We start from the raw sequence: 20,826 nt of genomic DNA on the forward strand, positions 1-20,826 counted from the left end.
GGTGCATAAATGTCCATGTGGGCTTTATGTGCTTGAAGTTTGAGGTTAGTCCCTCTTGTGCCATAGAAGCTGAAAATACTGAGTTCTGACATGAGGCCCCAAATACTTTGGAACAAGAACTTCCAGAATTTAAGCAGTTTTAAACCAGTATTTTTCTGATTCGAGAAAAGCTATTATTTTCTTTCCAAAAGTTAAGAATGAGTCAAGGGATGAGAAGACATTGAAAAAAGAGTAGGATTCAACAGCTTTGGTTAAATTAATCCATAATTTAAGTTAATTCGTCTGGAAATTACCTTTACTGACTCAATTGCTGTATTTATTTTGAGTTTGACATCTCTCCTCCAACTTCCATGCTAAGATCCAAGGAGTGTTGAAAGAGACTTGATTCCTCATTGTTCTCCGAGATAGGAATTCCAGGTTCATCTCTGCCTTAGGGAAGCTCTTTCCACGGAGGTATGCTCCAAACCCAGCCTTTTGGGCAAGAAGCATGGACTGAATACCGGCCCATTCCCATTCTGTTCTGACTCTCTTTCCTTTTCTCTTCCACTGGATCGTGAAACTTTTGGATGATACATAAGCAATCAGGGCGCCGTTAGCTGTGGCTCTCCTTTCAGCTTCCTGGAATGGCAGCCTCCAGCCAAGGATTTCTCTGTTCATCTGTTCTGCTTTCTAAAACTGAAGGAAAAAGGGAATATTTAAAAGAACCCCAAGGCACTGGAGGTAGTAGAAGTTGCACATACTCGGTTTTTAAGACCACATCCTTTGTGCAGCAGATATGTTCATCCTAGGATCTTTTAATTTTGAAGAATGTTCTCCAGATAATACTGGAGTGTGAGAATGTTTGTCTGGTGTTTCCTTAGTATGAAGCTAGTGAAATAACACTAAAGAACCCATAAATTATTTTCATGATTTTCCTTCTCTTTTGTAGTATTTTTTTACTCCATTAATGTTTTGGAAATATCATAACATTTTAAATCATTCATATTAAAAATACACGCGCATTGTCAGAAGTGTTCCTAATCATGTCAAAGGGATACTCATTGCTAACTTCCTCACAGGCAGAATTCAGGTAACACGAGAACATTTCTAATCCTTCCAAGCAGGATCTCTGTTTTCCTGGAGGGATTTTTCCTGGAAAAGGATCTTAAATGTAACTCCAGTTTTGCATGATTCCTCTCTTCCTAATTCACCAGGATAATTTTCCTGCCAGCAATTCTGAAAGACTCCAAGATTTGAAATCAACTGTGGACCTCCTTACCAGCATTACATTTTTTCGAATGAAGGTATTCTCCTTTATTTGCATAATGACTCTGAAAAAAATGCTGCTACCTTTTATTTTTCTAGAAAATCTTGCTCTCGTTAATGCTCTTAATGAATCTCCTTCAGTTTTAAACTAAATCTCTCAACTTCCTGAAGACCGTTGAAGTTATCTGAGTCATACTTTCTGTTAACAATGTGGTAAAAGCTATTATCTTTGAAAAACAAAAAACTATCATTTCCTTTTTAAACAATTATTTTTACATCTCCTGAAGGAAAGAAAAAAATACTTTTTAAATTAGTATAAAATCAAGTCACGTAAAGCAAACTGAGTTGAACTCCTTGGGGACGTGCCTCTCATAGAATAATGTGTTCCTACTAGTATCATAATATCACATGTCAAAGAGCACAGCAGGTCTGATAACTCTACTTGCTTTGGTCGCTCCAGATGTTGATATCTAGGTGGTCAAGTTCTAAAATATTTTTTAGAATGGAATGGTACACATTAATATTACTGGATAAAAATACAGAAACACAAAGCAACATTTGTCATGATAGCATGTGATTTCACTGCGTTAGACACTACCTAAAGAGAATTAAAATAATCCGTTATGTTGAAGTTCAAATAAATGTGTCTTAAAGCGGAGTAAAAAGCTGAACCTTATGTTTTAAAAAATGAAGAGCTATTTGGCTGATACGCTTATTCAGAGGAACTCACAGAATTATATGGTTTAATTTCCTAAATAATGGAAAAACCTGAAGATATAAACCCTTGGGCACATATGCCTTTTTCATTCAAATGAAACTTAGTGGTACAATCTGCTTGCTTAAGTATGTGTTTTAATGCACCTTTAAACTAAGATCGCCTTAAGTCAACACAATTTACAATGTTTTTATCATTGTTATATTTCAACATTTTTCATCCTGTATTACAGAACTACATTCATTGCAACATTTGGTGTTTTTTGTGTTCAACCTAATTCTGACATTCTGCCATTTATGAAATTTTTTGTTAGGTCCTTGAATTGCAGAGCCCACCTCGAGCTAGTACCGTGGTGAAGGACTGTGTAAGAGCCTGCCTGGACTCAACTTATAAATACATTTTTGACAATTGCTATGATCTCTACTCCCAGTTAGTGGATCAGGTAAGGTCAATATGACGTTGTTTCATGCTATTGCTCATTCATTATTGTTAGTTTACCATAAGTAAATAAAAAGCATTCTAATATCCAGTCAGATCAAAGCACTCTGGTTATTTTTATTTTGTTTGGGAGAAGGAGGAATATATCACAAATAAACCCATGATGGCCGTGAACTCTCAAATGTTTAACAAGATGAGATTCACAACTCATGACTTAGTCATCACATTGATGTGACTGCAAAATAGTCCAGTGGCTTCAGGGAAGATGATATTTGATAGATCCCTAATTGGAAAATAACTTTTAAAAATCTAATATTTCACTTCAGTACCTTTAGAAAAGAAGCATTATAATTTGCTGGAAATTATATACTGTGTTTCCAGCCTTATATTTTAACACCTATGATGCGTACTTGGATCCAAGCTTTAGTAACAGCTTCAAGAAAGCAGGGGATAATTCTGTAACGTTTCTTAATATTAGTCCATCAGGCTGAACTGTCAATGTAAAATAATTTCAGCATTTGTTGTATACCAAATGCCCTGCAAAAACCTTGAGAATGTTTTTTTCTATAGTATGTCCAGAGTTTATTCCATAATAAGTAATGTTAAAATTAAGAAATTTGTATCTACAAAATTATACAACTGTCTAAAAGGAGCATCACTGCTTTATCACATTACCTTTTGTTCCTTACTTTGGCCTTCTGGGTGGTACACTGGAAAAATGCTGTTTCAGTGACTATTCCTGACTCGAAAAGGATTGTTTGGCAAACGCACATTTGCTGTGTAGTATATAATATATAAGGACAGTCCATACTACAGGACAAAAGACATCAAATTTTATCTGAAAGCACATTTCACTGGAATCCAAAATATTTCGAGAGAAGGAAGTACATGCTATATATTTACAGATAGTAAGACGTGACATCTCGACAGTCTTATTTGAGACAAAGCACTCTGATGAGGAACCATGTAATGCATTATGCGGAAGATGTAGTGTTTCTTTTAATTAACACTGATCAGTGTGAAGAGCTAGCTGCCTTATGCTGAAAAAAGAAGGCCTTGAAAAAGGAGTTTAGGAAGCACTTTGATAACTTTCTGACTCAATTTGCAAATATGTCACTCTTCCGGTTTTCTTAAGAAAATGAAAAATCAAAATTTGAAATCTTGGCTGACGCTTACAATGACTGAAGCCCCTTCAGTAATTCTTATTGCGGTCTTTTCTACTGATTGAAACCAATAAAATGTAAAACAAGTTCTTCCTGTTCTCTGAAGAGCTGTTGATCAGTCACTTCATGACTGACACCACCAGTATACTGGAAAAAAACACTGGGATACTCTGTATTTTACACCTGCTCAGCAGAATAGTACTGAAATTCTCCCTGATTTTGGAGACCTTCTCTTCTGCCTGTTAGTCGGCTCTGCGTGTTGCCGGCGTGAAGCGTGCTGCAGAAAGCCAGGAGCTAGTGACACGTTCCGTACCGGTGGAGCCAGGTGTTACACAGCTGTAGCAGCACAGTGCTCTTCCCTCGCGCTCTGTCTCTACGTGGAGGTACAGCACCTCAGGGCAGGGCAGGAGTGTACTGGCCGCATACTGGCTCTCGGGAGCCAACGGTTCCGTAATTCACAGGACGCTCTAGGCCAGTGTGTGGATGGGCCTGTGCTTTGAGAGCTGGCTCGGTTTTTCTGTAATCATTTCTGAGTCCCTGGTCACTTTTCCATTTTCCAGGATACTTAGTTGCTTTTGAAGGTGTACTTTTTTCTTTAGGAGAACTAACAAAAAATTGGTAGGTTATTAATTTTTTCCAGAAATGCAGTAGGAATTCAGTCATGAAGCATGTGATCTGCGATCTCCAACACACATTCAAAGGTATGAAGCAGGAAATAAAGCTGTGCGGTACTGAAAGCTTTCTGCTCCAGGGAGCTCTATTTTTCAGGCATGCAAATTCCAGTGCCAAGTAATACTTGCTGTGAGGTGCTTTTTTATATTTATGTACTGCTTTAGATGCACTGAAAAGCTTCTAACCTCTTCAAATCTGGCATGCCAGACGATACTTAGGGACGTCTCCTGATGTTGTAGCATTGTGTGATGGGCAGCATTTCAGCCACGTCAGAACAGCAGAAGGATGCATTTTTGAGGTGATATTCCAAGCCCTGGTCTAAGACTTCTTTATCAGAGGAAGACCAACTCTCACAGATAAAGTTGCTTATTAGAAACTTGATTGAGAACTTGGTTAAAAAGTCGAGGGAACAGCTCTTATCCAGTGGCAGCAGAGCTCTGGTAAAAGATAAAGCAGGAAAAGCCATAGACCTTCAACCTTGAAGTGCGGAAGGGTAGTATTGTGGTGAGAAAAGATGACCAAACAAAGTGGTTTGTTATCCAGAGCCTTGTACTCTTCAGCTGTTCACAGTAACTCTAGGTGCGTAGCAGTGAACTGTGGTCAATTAATATTAGATCTCCAAAAATCCAAATATTTTTCAGTGCTCCAATCTGAATTCTGGTAAAGATTGATTGTTAATTAAGAACAATGAGCAAAATAAACCTGTACTTTACCCAGGCCTTAAATACATAAACAACAAAAATCTAATCAAAATTGATTTTTGTGAGTTTGCAGTTAATTCATAATCCAGCCCCTGTAGCTGTGGACATACTGTGTTTTTCAAAGTAGCTCAGAGAATAGCTCTTTGCAAACAGTTTGCTTTGCTTCGGTGTTGATCATTATTGTCTAATTATTTATACTATGTGATTGGGCTATCCTGATATTCCTGGAGAACAATATAAGCTTGAGTACAATGCCCAGTTCGCAGATTCCTGTGTTGCTGAGCCCTGTAGCTATGAGGATATGAAAACTTCCGTATGCAGTTTCTTCAGGTCCTGTTTGTGTCTGAATACTTGGAAAAGCAATTGCATAATGCAGTCTGGCCTTTACAGCCGGCTCCAAAGTGTTTCTCAGCAAACACTGACTTGGAATTGACTGGAACACTGGCAATGCTGAGAAATGTGAACACACAGGCTTCTGCGTCTGAGGTGGTGACATACTTCCTGTAGATTGATGATTATGGTGTAATTAGTAGTACAACAATCACAAGGCAGGTATCAATTCAGGTATGCAAAGCCATCTGGCATCCTGATTACGTAACTTGAGCTGAGCCAAAAGACTTCAGCCTCCTCTCTGGGGGGGTTAACGTGGCCGAGCCGTGCATTTACCCGCGCTGCAAGCAGACTTCCATTTGCAAGCAGTATGTGCTACTAGTGAATGTCCTCACTACTGCATTCCACTCCTGTCCTCCCCGATTCACCTCATGCTTCTGATCACGTTGTGGCCAAAAGATTAAAAGTGTGAGATTGGTTGTGCCCCATCAGACAAAAGATTCACCTGGCTCAACATTCTGTCTCTGATTGTGAGCAAAGCAGATGTCTTGAGAAAACTTCCAGCTAAGGAACTACATAAACTTCAGCTTATATATTCATTCCTTTAATGGAACTCATTCTCTATCTTTCATAAACCTTGCTCTCTTTTTCTGAGTGTTTTCCAGTTCTGCTATATTGGTTTCAGGATGAGGAGAAGGGGAGAGGCCAGATTTGTACACAAAATTCAAAATACAATCACTCCACAGAGAGAGGAAGTTGAATAAGGATGTTCTTTGCTGCGTGCTCTGTTCTGATAATTCTTCACAGCTGACTTGCTCTGTTGGCTGCTTTATCACTGCAGTGATGTTTTCATGGAAACATAACCTTAAGATGTCTCTCTGTGGCGGGGATGAGCTCAGAGTCCCAGTGTAATATGCAGGAGACAGAAGTCTGTGGGGCACACAGTGGTCTTGACCGCCATGCGCTTAGTTTAGGAAACAGCTTGTGAGGCAGTGCTGGGGAGAACTACCCTTCTGCCCACTGGCTCAGAAAACTTCTGGTTTACCTTGCCGAAGCTGTATATAACTGGTCCAAAACTGCATTGCTGCTGCTTTCTTTGGCAAGTAGATTTGGATTTAAGTTTTGTAAGCAATAATGCTTGAGCCATAGTCCTTTGTCGACTGTACTGTGTGTCATGAACTTCAGTGTTAGGTATGGACGTTACACAGTTAAAAAGCAAGGGGCTTGTGTTTTATAATATATATATATAGTGCATATTGCGTAACCCCTGATGAAAAGCTGTCTCAGCTACATGCCATTGCAGGTTTTTTCTGTGAAATGTAGTTCTTGGATAAAAAGCTGGACTAAACATGAACGGGCTTTGTCTTATACAGCTGCCTTTCAGTTGGTTTGGCATAAACACTCACCAGCTTCTGAGAAAAAAAAGTGTTATATTGCAAGTGAATCTTTGATCTAGAAACACGGTCTTTTAATAAACGTATAGTGCACACCAGGGAACGCCCTTGTGAGTGACATTAATGCTCCAGCAGTCATTTCAGTTTTGAAAAGCACTCTTGTTTGCACGTGGTGATGCTTGTTGCAGCATCCCTTGTAACTGCTTCGGAGTCTCACCTTGATTTCAGTTGCTTTAGGCACTGAAGCCTCGCGTTTGTAGACCAGGTCCGTATGTAGCAGTGTGATTAATGATACTTTTCTAAAATATTCCACAGTGACCACAAGAACAATTTCAATTAAGTGTTGTTGAAATTCCCTTTCTGCCATTCTAAATGCTCTTAATAGATAAAAGTTAATTGAGGTTAAGATAACATTTAATTAATTCACTGTGACACTGATACAGTGTCATATCGGTTTAAAGATATGGGGTCTGTTGAAGCGGTCATCTTTGGACTACAAAGAAGAAGTTAAGGGAATATTTGTTTAAACTTGCAGGATAATAGGCATGCTTATTTTCTGACTTTCTAGTTGAGTGAAAAGACCCTTTTCTATCTCTGACAGCTGTGTAGAAAAGCATGTCCAGACCCACCTCTGTGTGGCAGAAACTATGTGTGTATGTATGTGTGTGTGTCCATACAGAGATAAACGTTTTTATTTTGGTATTCAGTTCTCTGCAACAAAGTTATTTATTGGACGCTGATGAGGAATCTGATACTTCTGTCAAGTGAAGAACTGAAAAATACTTTTGTCTAGGAAACTGTGGACTAAGAAGTCAAATTACAGCTGAGAAAAAATCCAACTGTAAATGCAGATTTTAGAGAGACTAAAAAGTATGAAATTCTCAATAAAAGTTTGTAAGTGGTGAATATTAATGCATACTAATAACTATATAAAAAGATGCAAAAAGCAACCTTTTAGTCAAGAGGCATAAAACCCACTGCTTTACTTCCCTACTTTTAATTAATGACTGGAAAGCCTTGCTGGTAATCTATCCAATACCTCATGTGTCACGTCCTTCCTCAGCATTATTACAAAAATGTAACGGGGCATCCTGGGTTCTCTGCTTTGGATGTGAAAGGGGTTGCAGTCGTCTTCCTTTACAAGGAGTAAACAAGAATTCCATTTCTCTGCATTAAAAAAAGGAATCAAATAACGGTTTTGTTCACAGGTTTAAAATCCTTAGCATGGCAACACCTTCACAAGCCTGACTTTTGGATATTCTCATGTACCTTTCCCTAGTATTTTTTATGTGTACAGCTATTCCCCCCCCCACCTTCTTTGCGGTGTTTTGCTCTTCTCATTCAGATGCAGAGTTTGTGGTTCTGCCAGTCAGTCTATGAGTCCCTGGAAAATCTCTGTGTAGAATACTTTGGACAATAGCCTTTGTAGTTTTGGCTATTAAAACATAAAGGGAAATTTAACCACCTCTTCATTTAGAGCAAACAGCACAGCAGCTCTTAGGCTCAATAACTTTAGCATATGATTCAAAACAAAACCAAGAAACGTTCTTTATCATTGATTTGTTCATTATTTATTGTGTAGGGTATAAAACTTCTGCCTCTGCAGAAAATTTTATCTGCACAAGGAAGTTGTTTCAGCACAATGAAGAATTTAAGAGTGTATTCAGTTAAAGTGTGGACATGCACTAAAAATCAAGTCTCTGTTGATCTTCTTTGCTGACCTGACTCTCTTTGCACTGGGTACATTTTTGATGTATGTCCACAGCCAGGTACCGTCTGTCATACGTTCTACTCTGAATTGGATAGGGAGCCTTTATCCAGAATTTCTGGGTATTCTTAATACACCACTCTTCCCAACCAAATAATAATCTGTAGGCAGAAATCCCATTGTATTTTCTATACCTTCTCTAATATAAAATATATTCAATCTTGTTTTAACAGGGTAAGAAACAAGATGTTTCTAAGGAAGAACAGGGACCAACAACAAAGAATTTGGATTTCTGGGCACAGTTTATTACTCTGATGGTCACCATCATAGATGAAGATAAAACAGCATATACACCTGTTTTGAACCAGTAAGTAATTACTTTCCCCATAAAAATTAAGAATCATAGAATACAAAAGAATAATAAATTGAAATTAATAGATAATTAGTATTTTAAATTAATATTAATTAATAAATTACTAAAATAAATTAAGGATAGGAAATGCACCTGAATCAGTAGTTGTATTTTAAATATAATCTAGTTAGAGATTTTAAAAAATACAGAATATAACATTGACATATTTTGATAAAGATTTAGTGCTCCGATCATGGAAGGAGAATCCTTTGTTTTAGGAATGCTAAAGACAGGTGGTACATGAACCATCGCACAAAGTTAAGTAGCAAAATGTTATGCAGGAGAACTAAATGGATAGAGAGAAGAGATAGTTCAGTGAAATATTGATGTTATGATAGTATTTCAGTATTTAATTCATGTTGGGACTATTTGAGGCGTTATGATAGAGTTTTAGGGATGTATTTGTAAACAAACTATGAACTTCACCAAAAGAGCCTCTCCAAATTCGTGATTGACTACAGAGAATGTCTAGCTAGGGTGACACGAAAATTTATAAAATGGAGTGCAGTATCCTGGACTTACCAGAGATGGAAGTTGACTTCTTAGAACTGAAGATGTAACAGATGAGGGAGGTACAACCAATAACCAGGAAAAGTCAAATAACTTATGGTTGGTGGACTAGAGTAGCACCTAGAAGAGAGCATCTGGTAGAGAAGAGAGAGCTAATTGATAAACACAAAAAGCGGAGATAGAGTTGGTTTTGAAAATGAAATATACAGGAGGAGTGCAAAAGAACGTGTTTCACGTATTAAAACTGGAGAAATGGAGGTTGCACTAATTGGAATGTGACATGGTGAGGACCCAGGGAAAAGATACAGCTCTTCTGGCTCTGTGCAGAGAGATTCTAGAAAATTTGGGTATAGCCTATCTATGATGACTTACGCAAAAGTTAAAATCGAAGCTTACATTTGAAATATGGCTAAACAATTAATAGATGTGTCTGAAACGGCATTTAATGGAATGGTCTGAAGGGGAGCAAGAACAAGTTTCTTTCAGCCGAAGCAGGGAAGCTACTGAAAGGCACTCGGTTCATGGAGATGTGCTCGTCTGTTGATGAAAGATATCATACATTTCATGGCCTCATAATTACCAGCGAAATCTCTTGGTGGTAAGCAGAAGTTGGAAGTGAGTTCATTGTCTTCCGATTGCTTTCCTTCCTCTAAATAAAGGAAGGATTGTTTCAGTCCTAGAAGTTAAACATCTCATTGTTCAATCATTTCCTGCACTTAACCTTATTTAGGAACAAGTTCTTAGCCTACAGAAGAAAGAAAACTTTTTTCTTGTCTGCTTCATTCATACAACTTAGCGTGGAGTCTCCCCGTTAAATAAAGCTCAATTTTTTGTATATCTATATAAAAACATTATAAAACATCTAACTGGAACAAAAACATACATGTTTCATTTCAGTCTCTTCACTGAAATTAAACAGTTGTGTGTTAATTATCCTAAATATTGTTTTAGCTATATTCTTACGTAAACATGAGGGAGAAAGGAAAGCGATAAAGACCAGAGTTCCTCTGAGGGTTGTAGGAAGTTCCCTAAAGTACAGCTGAGTGATTGTGTAAGATGTGAAAAGAGAATCAGGAGTGGACAGAGTTGGGACAGATTAAGGGACTCAGTTTATGTGTGTGACTTGTCTCCCACTTTCACTGTTGTTTTGGAAACAGAAGGGTGAACACAGGGAATAAACCGTCTATGAGAAATAGGAGATGTCAGAAGCAAGAGATGAAGAGGCTGTAGGTGGAAAAACTTGAAAAACTGTTCAGAGTGACTTTGGATACTTGTTGTGATTTTAAATAAAAGCTCCTAACACAAAAGCAGCATGTAAAAACTATTGGGGAAATCGAGAGACAGCCTCTTCCCCCTTGCTTACCCCAGAAAAGAAAATGGATGGAAGGAAAATACCAGTTGAATGCAGAACAATATCACAAAACCATGACGGCTTGTCAGAAATATGTGGCCATGCAGCATCTCAGTGGAATATTCAGGCCTACATCCATTAGAATCCTGTTGTAGAAATGAGGTCACTGACAATCCTCGGGAGAGCTCCAAGCATTTTGATAGGAGTTCTCACAATGGTATAATATTCCTCAGAATATTTTTCCTCAACTACTTTTGGAAACTCTATTTTTATATCATCTACCTTGGAGGCAAAAAAAAAAAAAAGCTGAGATAGAGCCGTTTGAAAAGTATCAGATTGTGAATCCAGATGAAACATGACGTGATTGCCTCAGCGAGCATCGCAGCAACTGAAACACTGTACCAGATCGTTCAGTGGGAGTCGTGTGGGCAACCTGCAGATCTTCTATGACATTAGAAAATTATGTCAAGTAAGTTTGAGGGAATTACATGAGGTCTGGTATTTAAGTTGTAAAATTCTCATTCTACTAGTTAAACCAATTTAAAATGTGATTGGAACCTGATTCATCAGCAAATGTAGGACTTCCCAGCACTCGTCAGATATTGTCTCACTGTGAGACAGTAGAAATTGCTAAGTAAAGCATCTCCACAATTAAAAGGAACAACAAAACAAGAACAGAATCTTCAACCGAAATATACTTGTGTATCTGGAAATCAAGACCTAAATCCTGTGCCTCTGCACATTGTTAGTGGAAAACTTTCCTTCTGATTGTGTAGCAGATACACTCAAAATACTTGTGTGTTGTAACAGAAATTCAAGAACATTGGGTTCTGAGAAAGGGCATCTGAGATTCAGGGGCTTTGATATTCTTAGTATGTAGCAGACTGCAGAAAGCACAAATTAAGAAAAAGCATTAATTGTCGTGGTAGGAGTTTCTTAATTTGGGATCAACCTAGAGACAGGCAGTACTCTCGAGGATAAATGCTTCTGGGGTGTATTTATGTTTTGTTTCGTACATTGATTCTTCTTGTTCTCTTTCAAACTGAATTCAATTTCATTCCATTGATCTGTGGTTTTATATACAGCCTTTGTTAGAACTAGCCAGTGTGAACAGTTTTCATTAAATTTTTGCTTAATGAAAATCAATAGAGGGAAGATGTTCATAAGTGGCTACCGTTTATACTTCTTCTTTCACAACTGCGGGTGTCTCATATTCAGATACATCTCCTTCCTCTGAGCACTGGACTGGAGGTAAAGGAATTAAGACACGCAGAAATACATCAGAGCTTTTGAACAAGAATTAATGTTGATTTAACAGAATTAATACAAAGTTCTGTAATTGAGCAGCCATTAGCATAATGAGGGCATATTTGTCACCTGAGCTAGCAATTGCTCCATATTACAGTGACAGAACTAATGAGCTGTTTAAGTACTCTTTGTTTGCAGATACGATCAGGGTCAAACACATCCCTGGAAAGAATACGTTCCTTAGACCATATTGCTACCACCCTGAACTTTAAAAATACTTACTACATTTTACAAGAATTATTACAGAGTATTTCCTGAATTTGATTAGTGAATTTGAATATTTTGATTAGGTCAGAATTCCTTGGATCATATTCTTTGCTAGTGTCAAATGGTCTAACAAACAAGACAAAAATTACACAGCTCTGTGTGTTTTCTCCTGAATATGGTGTTTGCCGATTTTATGTGTCTGTGGTGAACTGCGGCTGTTTTCACAGGGGTCTCACTGCAGCACTGTGGTGTAAACAACTGACCACTCAGAGGTTCTGTGCGGTACTTTCTGCGCGTCACCTGGGTGACCTGCTTTTGGTCTGCTTCTGTGCCCTGAGATCTGCTCATATTTCATAGCACTCCTTTTAAAAGTAGTAACAGGAAATATACAGTGTCTGTGTCCTGGTTTGAGTACCAGGACAGTCTGTCACTAAACCGTCAGCTTTTGCTAGTGACTAACAGTGAAGATGGTAACTGTAAGATTGAAGGTTTTCTTTCACATAGAAAGAAGAGCAGCTGGGATCTATGACAAAGTTGTGGGAAAATACTTGATAATTGAAGATACCTAAGAAGGACAGGTTTTCAGTGACATGAACCGTAAGACCAGAACTAAAACTTTGAATCAAAACTATGCATTTTTCTACCTTTTATATTCTTTACTGTTTATCTATATTTCAAACAAAATTCTACAAACAGTGAATTGGATTCAAGTAGTATAAACCAGTATCGCTGCACAGACTTCACTATTTTGCAGTGTAATAAGGAAATTAAAGAACACCTGTAGCTGCTAAACATCTGACCCAACTGTTTCATGAGCTACCTGGTTTAATCTAAAGTTGAGGAGTTCTCTGCAAAAGGGATGGAGGTTTCTTCATTTAAAATGTCATGTGAGGGAATTTGTGCAACATTCAACTAATTACTTAGGCCCCTGACATTAGACTGAGGGAAGTTTTTGTTTGAAGATTGGATGGTTCATATAATTGTACAAAACACAAGATACGGTAAGTGCCTGCTAGGGCAATTAGTTATGGAAATATTTGCCTTTCTGCGGTGCAGCTGTAAGCATGATTTCTAGCAGCAACTGATGCAGTGTGATTGATTGCAGGTTCCCTCAAGAGCTGAACATGGGAAAAATCAGTGCTGAAGTCATGTGGACTCTGTTTGCTCAGGACATGAAATATGCTCTGGAAGGTAATTAGAACAAACTCTTAATTACACTAGAGTTCACCAAGACTGATTTCCACTGCAAATGACGCCTGACATCAGATTTCTGTAAGAGCTTTCTGGCATACTTGTTCAATATGTTTCACAGGTTAGTGAAAAAGAAGCGTTGTAAGGGAAAAAATCATTGCACTGTGATTATATGAAGTTATCTGTGGAAGGAGACAAAAGAACTGCAACTTGAAATGCTTTTTTTATTGCCTGCGTTTAACAAAGTCATCAACATCCAGCAAACCACACATATGCTTGATAGAGAGCCTTGTGGGCATTCCGTATTTCCTCACTAGCTGAAAACTGCTGCCTTGCCCATAGAAAACATTTACAGATTGAAGTTACGGAGAAAGCACACACTGAGAATTAAACCTGCTTGTCTTCAAAAGGCAGGGGCTATTAATTCTAGTCCCAACAGGATCAAATGTAGTTTCCTCTTATTCCTTGAGATAGTACTGTGCTTAGCCATAGGCAACATAGACGTTTTTTCCCTATTGTAGATAATTTCTAACTAAGTTATAAAAACACTCATTAAAATATCATTATTGCAGAAAACCAAGTAAAAATACCTGAATGAAACTTTTCTAAAAATACTAAAGAGAAGGAATTAAGGAAATAATCTGAATTAATTATGGAAATATCGTCGGCTGATATACATGTATTCACATGGACTTTTAAGTCATTATTAAAATCATGAATCTTGAAAATAAATCCATCAAAATCTCCCTAACTAGTATTTATTTTTGCAGAATAAAAAATGATAGCATTAGCTGAACTTCATTAATTTTCTTTATCTCTTAAACAGATTTCAGGTTTAAATGTGAGAGAAATGCAAGAGGATTTCAGCTTCCATTGGACATCAGGAATGTAGCTAAGACAAACTGAAAACTAAATGGATCAAATCTGAATTTGATTGGAAAACTATTTTTTTTCACTGCTAGATAGATACATAATAAAATGCATTTTGTTGGTCTTATACATAGACAATCTATACAGAGATTCTCTCCAGAAAGAGAGTTCAAAAAAGTGGGTTTTTAAAAAAAAAAAAGTATATCAGAAACTAATTGTAAAGCAGTCAGTGAAGTTTATAATTGCATGATCAACCCCAACGGGATGTGAAAGAATTTATAATATAGAGCAATATTTTTAAAAACTAAATGTAATTTTTCTCATCCTTTTATAAAAAAATTCATAGAGAATATAGTGGTAGCCAATTCTTCAGCTGCCACAGCAGCAGAAATAGCTAATTGTGATTTTTAGGTAAGCAAAACTCACTTGTCTTCAGTCAAACCTGCTACTAACTGCAGAGCCAGTCTGCCAGTGGTGAAAGTAAACAATGCAATTCGACAGGCGGAAAGGATAAAACCAAGGAATATTTAAAGATTAATTTCTGTATTATTTACTTCAGAGTGTCTAATGTGATAATATCAGTGTGGTGACACTTTGATAGTGTAGATTTTTGTGATCATAAAGTGAGAAAAGCTGAGTGACTAGCATGGCCATTAATGGAGGGGTTATTTTGTCCATGTTGTGTTACTTTATTTTGTTAATTACGTTATTTGAATGTGGAATTTGCACACTAAGCATAGCAGAAGAAAAAGATAGGAAGAAAGGAAGGAATGAATTTCAGGAGCATTGATTATAATAAGTAGAATGACAACAGAAGGCATGAGAAATCAAATCTAAGGTGTGGGTAGGAGAAAAGATGTTCAATCGAATATCTGAAGGTGATGTTCTATAGTCATGTCAGAGTGAATCATAAGTACAGGAGAAAGCTAATGTCAGGCAGGGGATCATCTTCTGAGAGCTATCAAGAGCTGAGAAGCGTGAAGAGCAGGTGAAAGCCACTCTTTTGGGTCAGAACATGTTCCTGGTACACCAGTGAGAATACCCGTTCATTTGGAGAGGCTGTAAATCGGGAGCAGGTAGCAGAAGGTGGCTGCTCAGCAAGTCAGTGATGTGACTGCACTTACAGCTCGCACAGATGAGTGAGAATTTCTAATAGCCGTTACGTTGTCATGTTTTCATAACGTGGAATGTATAGTTATACTCTGCACACGGACATCCCTGAGCGCTCCACTGCTTGTAGTGTTTTAGCCATTGGACTATAAACATCCTGTACTCCAACAAGATAATTCACAAAAGCTAATGCACTCTCTCTGCTAAGTAGAGCATGCTGATCACTCAAAGGCAGCTTCCGATCAAGCCATGGTTTGTGTCTTAATTGTGAAGAACAGAACATAAAGTCAGTTGAGTAGAATGGAGGTTGGTTTGCCTGGATCAGAACTTTAAAACAAATACTAATATCCTAATTCCGCAGAGACAGGTGTAGAGGACTTACCGGGAAGCACTTGACTTTCTGTGCCTGTTCCAAACCAGTCCCTGCTTGTGGTCTCATCTCTGTGTTGCTGTAGATATTGTCTTTCTGATGAGAGTACGTGCCAATTTTTGGCATTAGAAATTCTGAGTCACTCCCAGAATCAGTAGTGAAACAGTTCCTGTGTATAAATAATAATTAAAGGAAATGGAAATTAATTATAAATTATTATAAATATACATTCCACCTTTTATGGTTTCATTCTTAAGCCGGGACCTCAATACCTCTAGTCACAAAATACACATCAGCAGGGTGTTTCGCTCTCCAGCTTTGCTGGTTTTTAAACCATAAATTCTTTCCATGGGAATGCTACAAACTGATTTGATTCTCCAGTTCATAATGGCAAATTTTTTGCTTCGAATTCTACAAGATTAGGAGCAAGCCCTTAAATATGGTCACACTAGCTCCTCGTGGTTTTAATGGAGATCATTTAAATGGATTGCATTCTGCTATTCCAGTCTTGCCTTCCGAGTTACTGCCATAGGCTGTTCATTTGTAGTGTCGGGGGCGGTGATTGCAATCTTTGCCTGATTCAATTCAGTATTCATCTCCTGAAGCAGCATCTTTTGTGTTATAAAGTTGATTTCTTTCTGCATTCATTCAAGAAGCAATGAAATAGTCCAACATTGTTTGCAAAAGGATTGATGATGTGATAAGTACGGTTAACTTAGCTCACCCAAGATCCTGTTTCTGTTTTTTCCCACTTTATATATTCCCAAACATAATACAGCCACTCCCATGAGCTTAAATGTAGGAAATGAGTATTCCATAACGCAATTCTCTAACAGGAGTCCACCACTGGAACATCCAGTTTACATTCATTCCACCCTTTTTCCGGAGAGCAGTTCGGAATGCCTGTTCCGGCTGTGGCCTCTCACATACTCTTAACGCCTCCCGCATCTGCTCAGACGCTGCCCGGAGCTGCAGCTGCTGCTGGGGGGAATTGCTGCTCTCCAGCAGTGCTGCTCCCCCGGAGGCAATAGGAGCCAGTAGGCCCTGGGCGCCGGGCACCAGCAGTCACTACACTCCTCTGCCCTGTCTTCTCCCTCAATTCTCAGCCAGGACAGTCTCGCCAGGAGGCTGCTGTTGAGATGGGGAGAAGACAGAGCAAACAGCAGCTTCCATAGGCCTTTTGCGAGAGAAGGGCGTAGTGGTTGCATGTCTCTCTGAAGAGCAGGGTAGCGTTTTGCATGTGACAGGGTAGATGGCTGCTGTTGGGGAAAACCAGCTCATTTTTGGGGTGAGGTGGTATAGGCTATAGGTTGTTGTTTGGCATTTAGCTTACACAAGTGTACTTGAGCTTATAGGATGTTAATATTTTTTGTACGCTCTGGTCCTCAAATTATTCTGTATTTATGGTACAAACTCTTGAGAACAGAAGGAGAATTTCACCAGCAGTACAAGTGATTTGTTACTGACTTCATAGGGTAAGAAATCTTCTCCTTTCCAAGTACAAAGATGCAAAGGTTAAAAGATTATGAGAGTAATGAACTGAAATTAAACATGCAATTACAAAAGTACCTTTTTGATTCTATGTCCTCAGAAATGTCTTCTTTCGTATCTCTAACTTTTGAATAGGTCAGATCAAATGTCCAAAGCTATCCGCTGCGTTAAAAAGAGACTGTTCTAATTGCTGTTATTATGATAATCTAATATTGGTTATGGCGAGAAGTCAGGACCAAGATCAGGCCAGAACTTAATTAGCTGCTGTGTAAATACAGCAATAGACATTCTCAGACCTGCAGAGCTAAGACTCTGAGGTATCAGGCCTTACAAAAATAAGAGAACAAGAATGTCATTACATTTTATGCATTTAATATAGGTTTGCTTTTAAAGTTTGCTGTTGTCCTCAATGTGTAAGCAGATATCATCTTCCTGTCTCTGTGACAGATTCCTCTTTCATGACAGAAACTGAGAAAGTGATTTGAAAGAGAAGAGGCAGGTCCGTGAGCTGATGCTGAGCACAGAGACAGCATAAGAAAAAAAAAAAGGCTAATGCTGCCCAAAGAAAGGTCACGCCATTTAGTGCCAGATTTCAAGTCTAGTTTCAGTCCAACTTTCCCATTTACAAAGTTCCCCTTAAGAAAGAATATAGCCTTGGCTTAGAGGGAGACTACAGAGCATACGTGGGGAGGTGGGCTGAGGCTGTGGAAAGGAGAACAGGGCAGCATCCGCCAGAATGCAGGGTTTCATCAGCACCAAAATACGAAACCTTTTTATTTTAGTGAAACTCAGGTTGTGCCAGGGGAGGTTTAGGTTGGATATTAGGAAAAATTTCTTTAGTGAAAGAGTTGTCAAGCACTGGCACAGGCTGCCTGGGAAAGAGGTGGAGTCACCATCCCTGGAGGGATTTTAAAGATATATAGATGCAGTGCTGAGGGACATGAGGTGACTTGTCAGTGCTGGGTTAATGCGTAGACTTGATGATCTTAAAGGTTTCTTCTAACCAAAATAGTTCTATGGTTCTGTGATCTCATTCTACATTCATACATTTCAAAAAATGTATTCCATCCTTGTTTTTCCAGACACCTGAGGAATAAAGAGCCGTATATAGTCTCATGGGGGAGTCAGAGAAACTCTAAAGGCAAAGACATGGAGATTATAGTTGGGGTTAATAATACACTTGCCTTTGGCATATAATAAATATGATTAAATGTGACATGGTTGGAGGAAGAGGGGAGTTAGAAATGTTCTTTGGTCAGGATAACAATGATGTTAATAACAGCAGCTACATATTGTATGTACTGAGGGGCTGAGCTTTGCGGGTATGAGAATCCAGTTGAGCATGTATCCCGTACAACACGGAGATCCCCAGGCTTGCCTAAAAAGCACTGTAGCCAAACCAAATGGCACTATTTTGTTGAAGTTAATTAGACCCGCTAATTAAGGCAGATAAAGTAGACAGAACTGTTCCCAGGAGCTAAGTTAATAATTCTTCGTGGCATCGTCGTGTGCTGTATCAGTGTGTTATCTTACTGGGAACTACCTCAGAGATCTCCAGTATGGCACAACACTGCACTTAGGGCAGGCCCACTGTATCACCTGGTCATTCCCTAACCTATTTTCTTTGATTTTTACATACTGAACCATAATCAGAGCAATAAGTACTGCTGAGCGTTTATACTGCAATACAAATCTACCATAACTTAGGAGGTTAAAGCTCATTTATGTGTAATTGTAGGTGTATTCATGATGCCAGATGTTACTAGAAAAAAATGTAGAGCATCAGTGAATGCCTGACTTCATTAGTCTTAAAATTGTCACCCAATTATAGCAATGTATATCACGCCATATATTTAATAATGAAAGCTTTGGCCTTATTTATCTTCTTTTAAGCACTGAATATTAATCTTGTTTGAAACATTTTTATTAGCTCTTATGCAGGCAGCCACTGATGGCAAAACATTTGTGTATAAGCTTTTCCTGAAAGTTGCCTAATTGTGAGCCAGACAATTTTGCTCGTCACCATATACTGGCACTACCATGCTGGACGGGTTCTCAGGCTGTAACTGATGCTTTAAATGAGCCCTACCTTGATTATGCGGAGTTATAGCTCACACAGCCTTGTCCGTTCCACCAACCAACGAGCTGAGTATGCAGGAAAGGGGGAAGCGTTCTGTTCCTCTGAAAGGGCTGTGTGCCACCTCGAGGAGCAGGAGGAGAGCTCTGTCTTATACCAAGGGCCAGTCAAGACTTTCTCTGTAGTTTATTAGGGTATTTCAGCCCAGAAGAATAATTTGCCTTTTCTTTCTCCTTGTCCTTGATTATTACTGTTCTTCATTGCACCTTCACATTTTTACAAAAACTAGAGTTATGTCTTTTGTCTGAAGTAATTTTACAGCTGAGGGGGGAAAAGAAAAAAGAAATCAAGCAGAATGGTGATTTTGTCCCCACAGAAGGTTAAAGACCTGTGTTGTTCAGTGCAGTTTTGCAGCTGCTGGCTGGAGGAAGGGTTCACCCTTTTCCTCCTGCAGGACATTCCCCTAATGCAGTCATGCCCAGCAGCTAGCGCTTGAATTTCCCTGCCCTGTTTCTTGAGGGGTTTCTTCTCCTTATCTCTGTCAGAGTACAGCTGCATAAAGTTTAGGCAGTAGGAGTGGAAACTCACTGCCGCACCTCTTCATGAATTCTGCGAGCTCATCACCCTGTCAATCCGCATGTTTTGGGCTTCTTTCCTTTCAGAAACAGTAACCAATGAGAGCTTTCTTAAAATATTTTTCTTTATCAACTAGAATAAAGCATTGGAGTGAAAGAAAAGTTAAAATAACAAGCAACCTGCATGGTATTTTTAATCCTGCCTATTCTTAAACTTCACCCTAAGATACTTCATACAACAAACAGCTGTCCTTCTGTCAGCCTCTGTTTTATTAAGTTGAAGATACAGCCTTTTACTTTCAAGACTTTTCCACATACTTAGATTCACTAGGGTCTTTTTTTCTCCTTTCGATACACGGGTAAATTTCCCCTACAGGCAAGTGTCTTGTTTCTAAACTGCACATTTGGTACTGGATCCACACCCCAGCAGGACAGGAGAGATCCACCAGAACTGCTGCTTTCCACATCGTCTTTTAATAAGCCTTAAGAGCAATTCGCTGGGTAACAGTTAGAGAACACCTCTGTGGTTTTGGTTTTGTCTTTGCTTCTGCTTTAAAGATACAGCACAGATAATTATTACAGTGTAGTTTTACATTTATCTTGCTGCTTGATTCTTCCTGGTTTGTACATCTATGAATTGCTTATCAAAGGCTGCCATGCCTGTTGGGTAATGTTTTGTGTTCGCGTGGGCTCTTGTGATGAGCCAAAGAGCAGAGAATCAAGTCCGAATGTTTCCTTCATCAAAAGACACGTTTCTAAACCATGAATAAGTAAATGGAAGTAACGTCATAAAAATTATATTGAGTATACAAAGCTGAGTATTCGGCACTTAAGATCCAATCCCATTAAGGCTGTGTTTAGTACCTTTATCCTCTTTTTCCTCCCAGATTCGAGCATTATAATATGGCATTTAACTATCTGGTAACATTTCCTGAGAAGCAGTGGTTTCCAAGAAGAATGTATAGTCCCGCTTTAGTTTGCAACTTTT

General features: G+C 38.6%; 1 protein-coding gene across 1 annotated transcript in view; it reads left to right on the forward strand.

Moving 5' to 3' along the window:
• UNC13C (unc-13 homolog C (C. elegans)) overlaps positions 1-20,826 on the forward strand; it is a 107,929-nt gene that overhangs the window by 55,682 nt on the left and 31,421 nt on the right. The window contains exons 14-17 of the mRNA XM_010131463.1: positions 1,194-1,283; positions 2,274-2,402; positions 8,600-8,733; positions 13,260-13,345. Coding sequence (XP_010129765.1) covers positions 1,194-1,283; positions 2,274-2,402; positions 8,600-8,733; positions 13,260-13,345 — 439 coding nt within the window. The remainder of the gene's footprint in view (positions 1-1,193; positions 1,284-2,273; positions 2,403-8,599; positions 8,734-13,259; positions 13,346-20,826) is intronic.

The sequence above is a fragment of the Buceros rhinoceros genome, unplaced genomic scaffold (genome assembly GCF_000710305.1).
Source record: "Buceros rhinoceros silvestris isolate BGI_N320 unplaced genomic scaffold, ASM71030v1 scaffold7762, whole genome shotgun sequence".
NCBI classification, from domain to species: Eukaryota; Metazoa; Chordata; class Aves; order Bucerotiformes; family Bucerotidae; genus Buceros; species Buceros rhinoceros.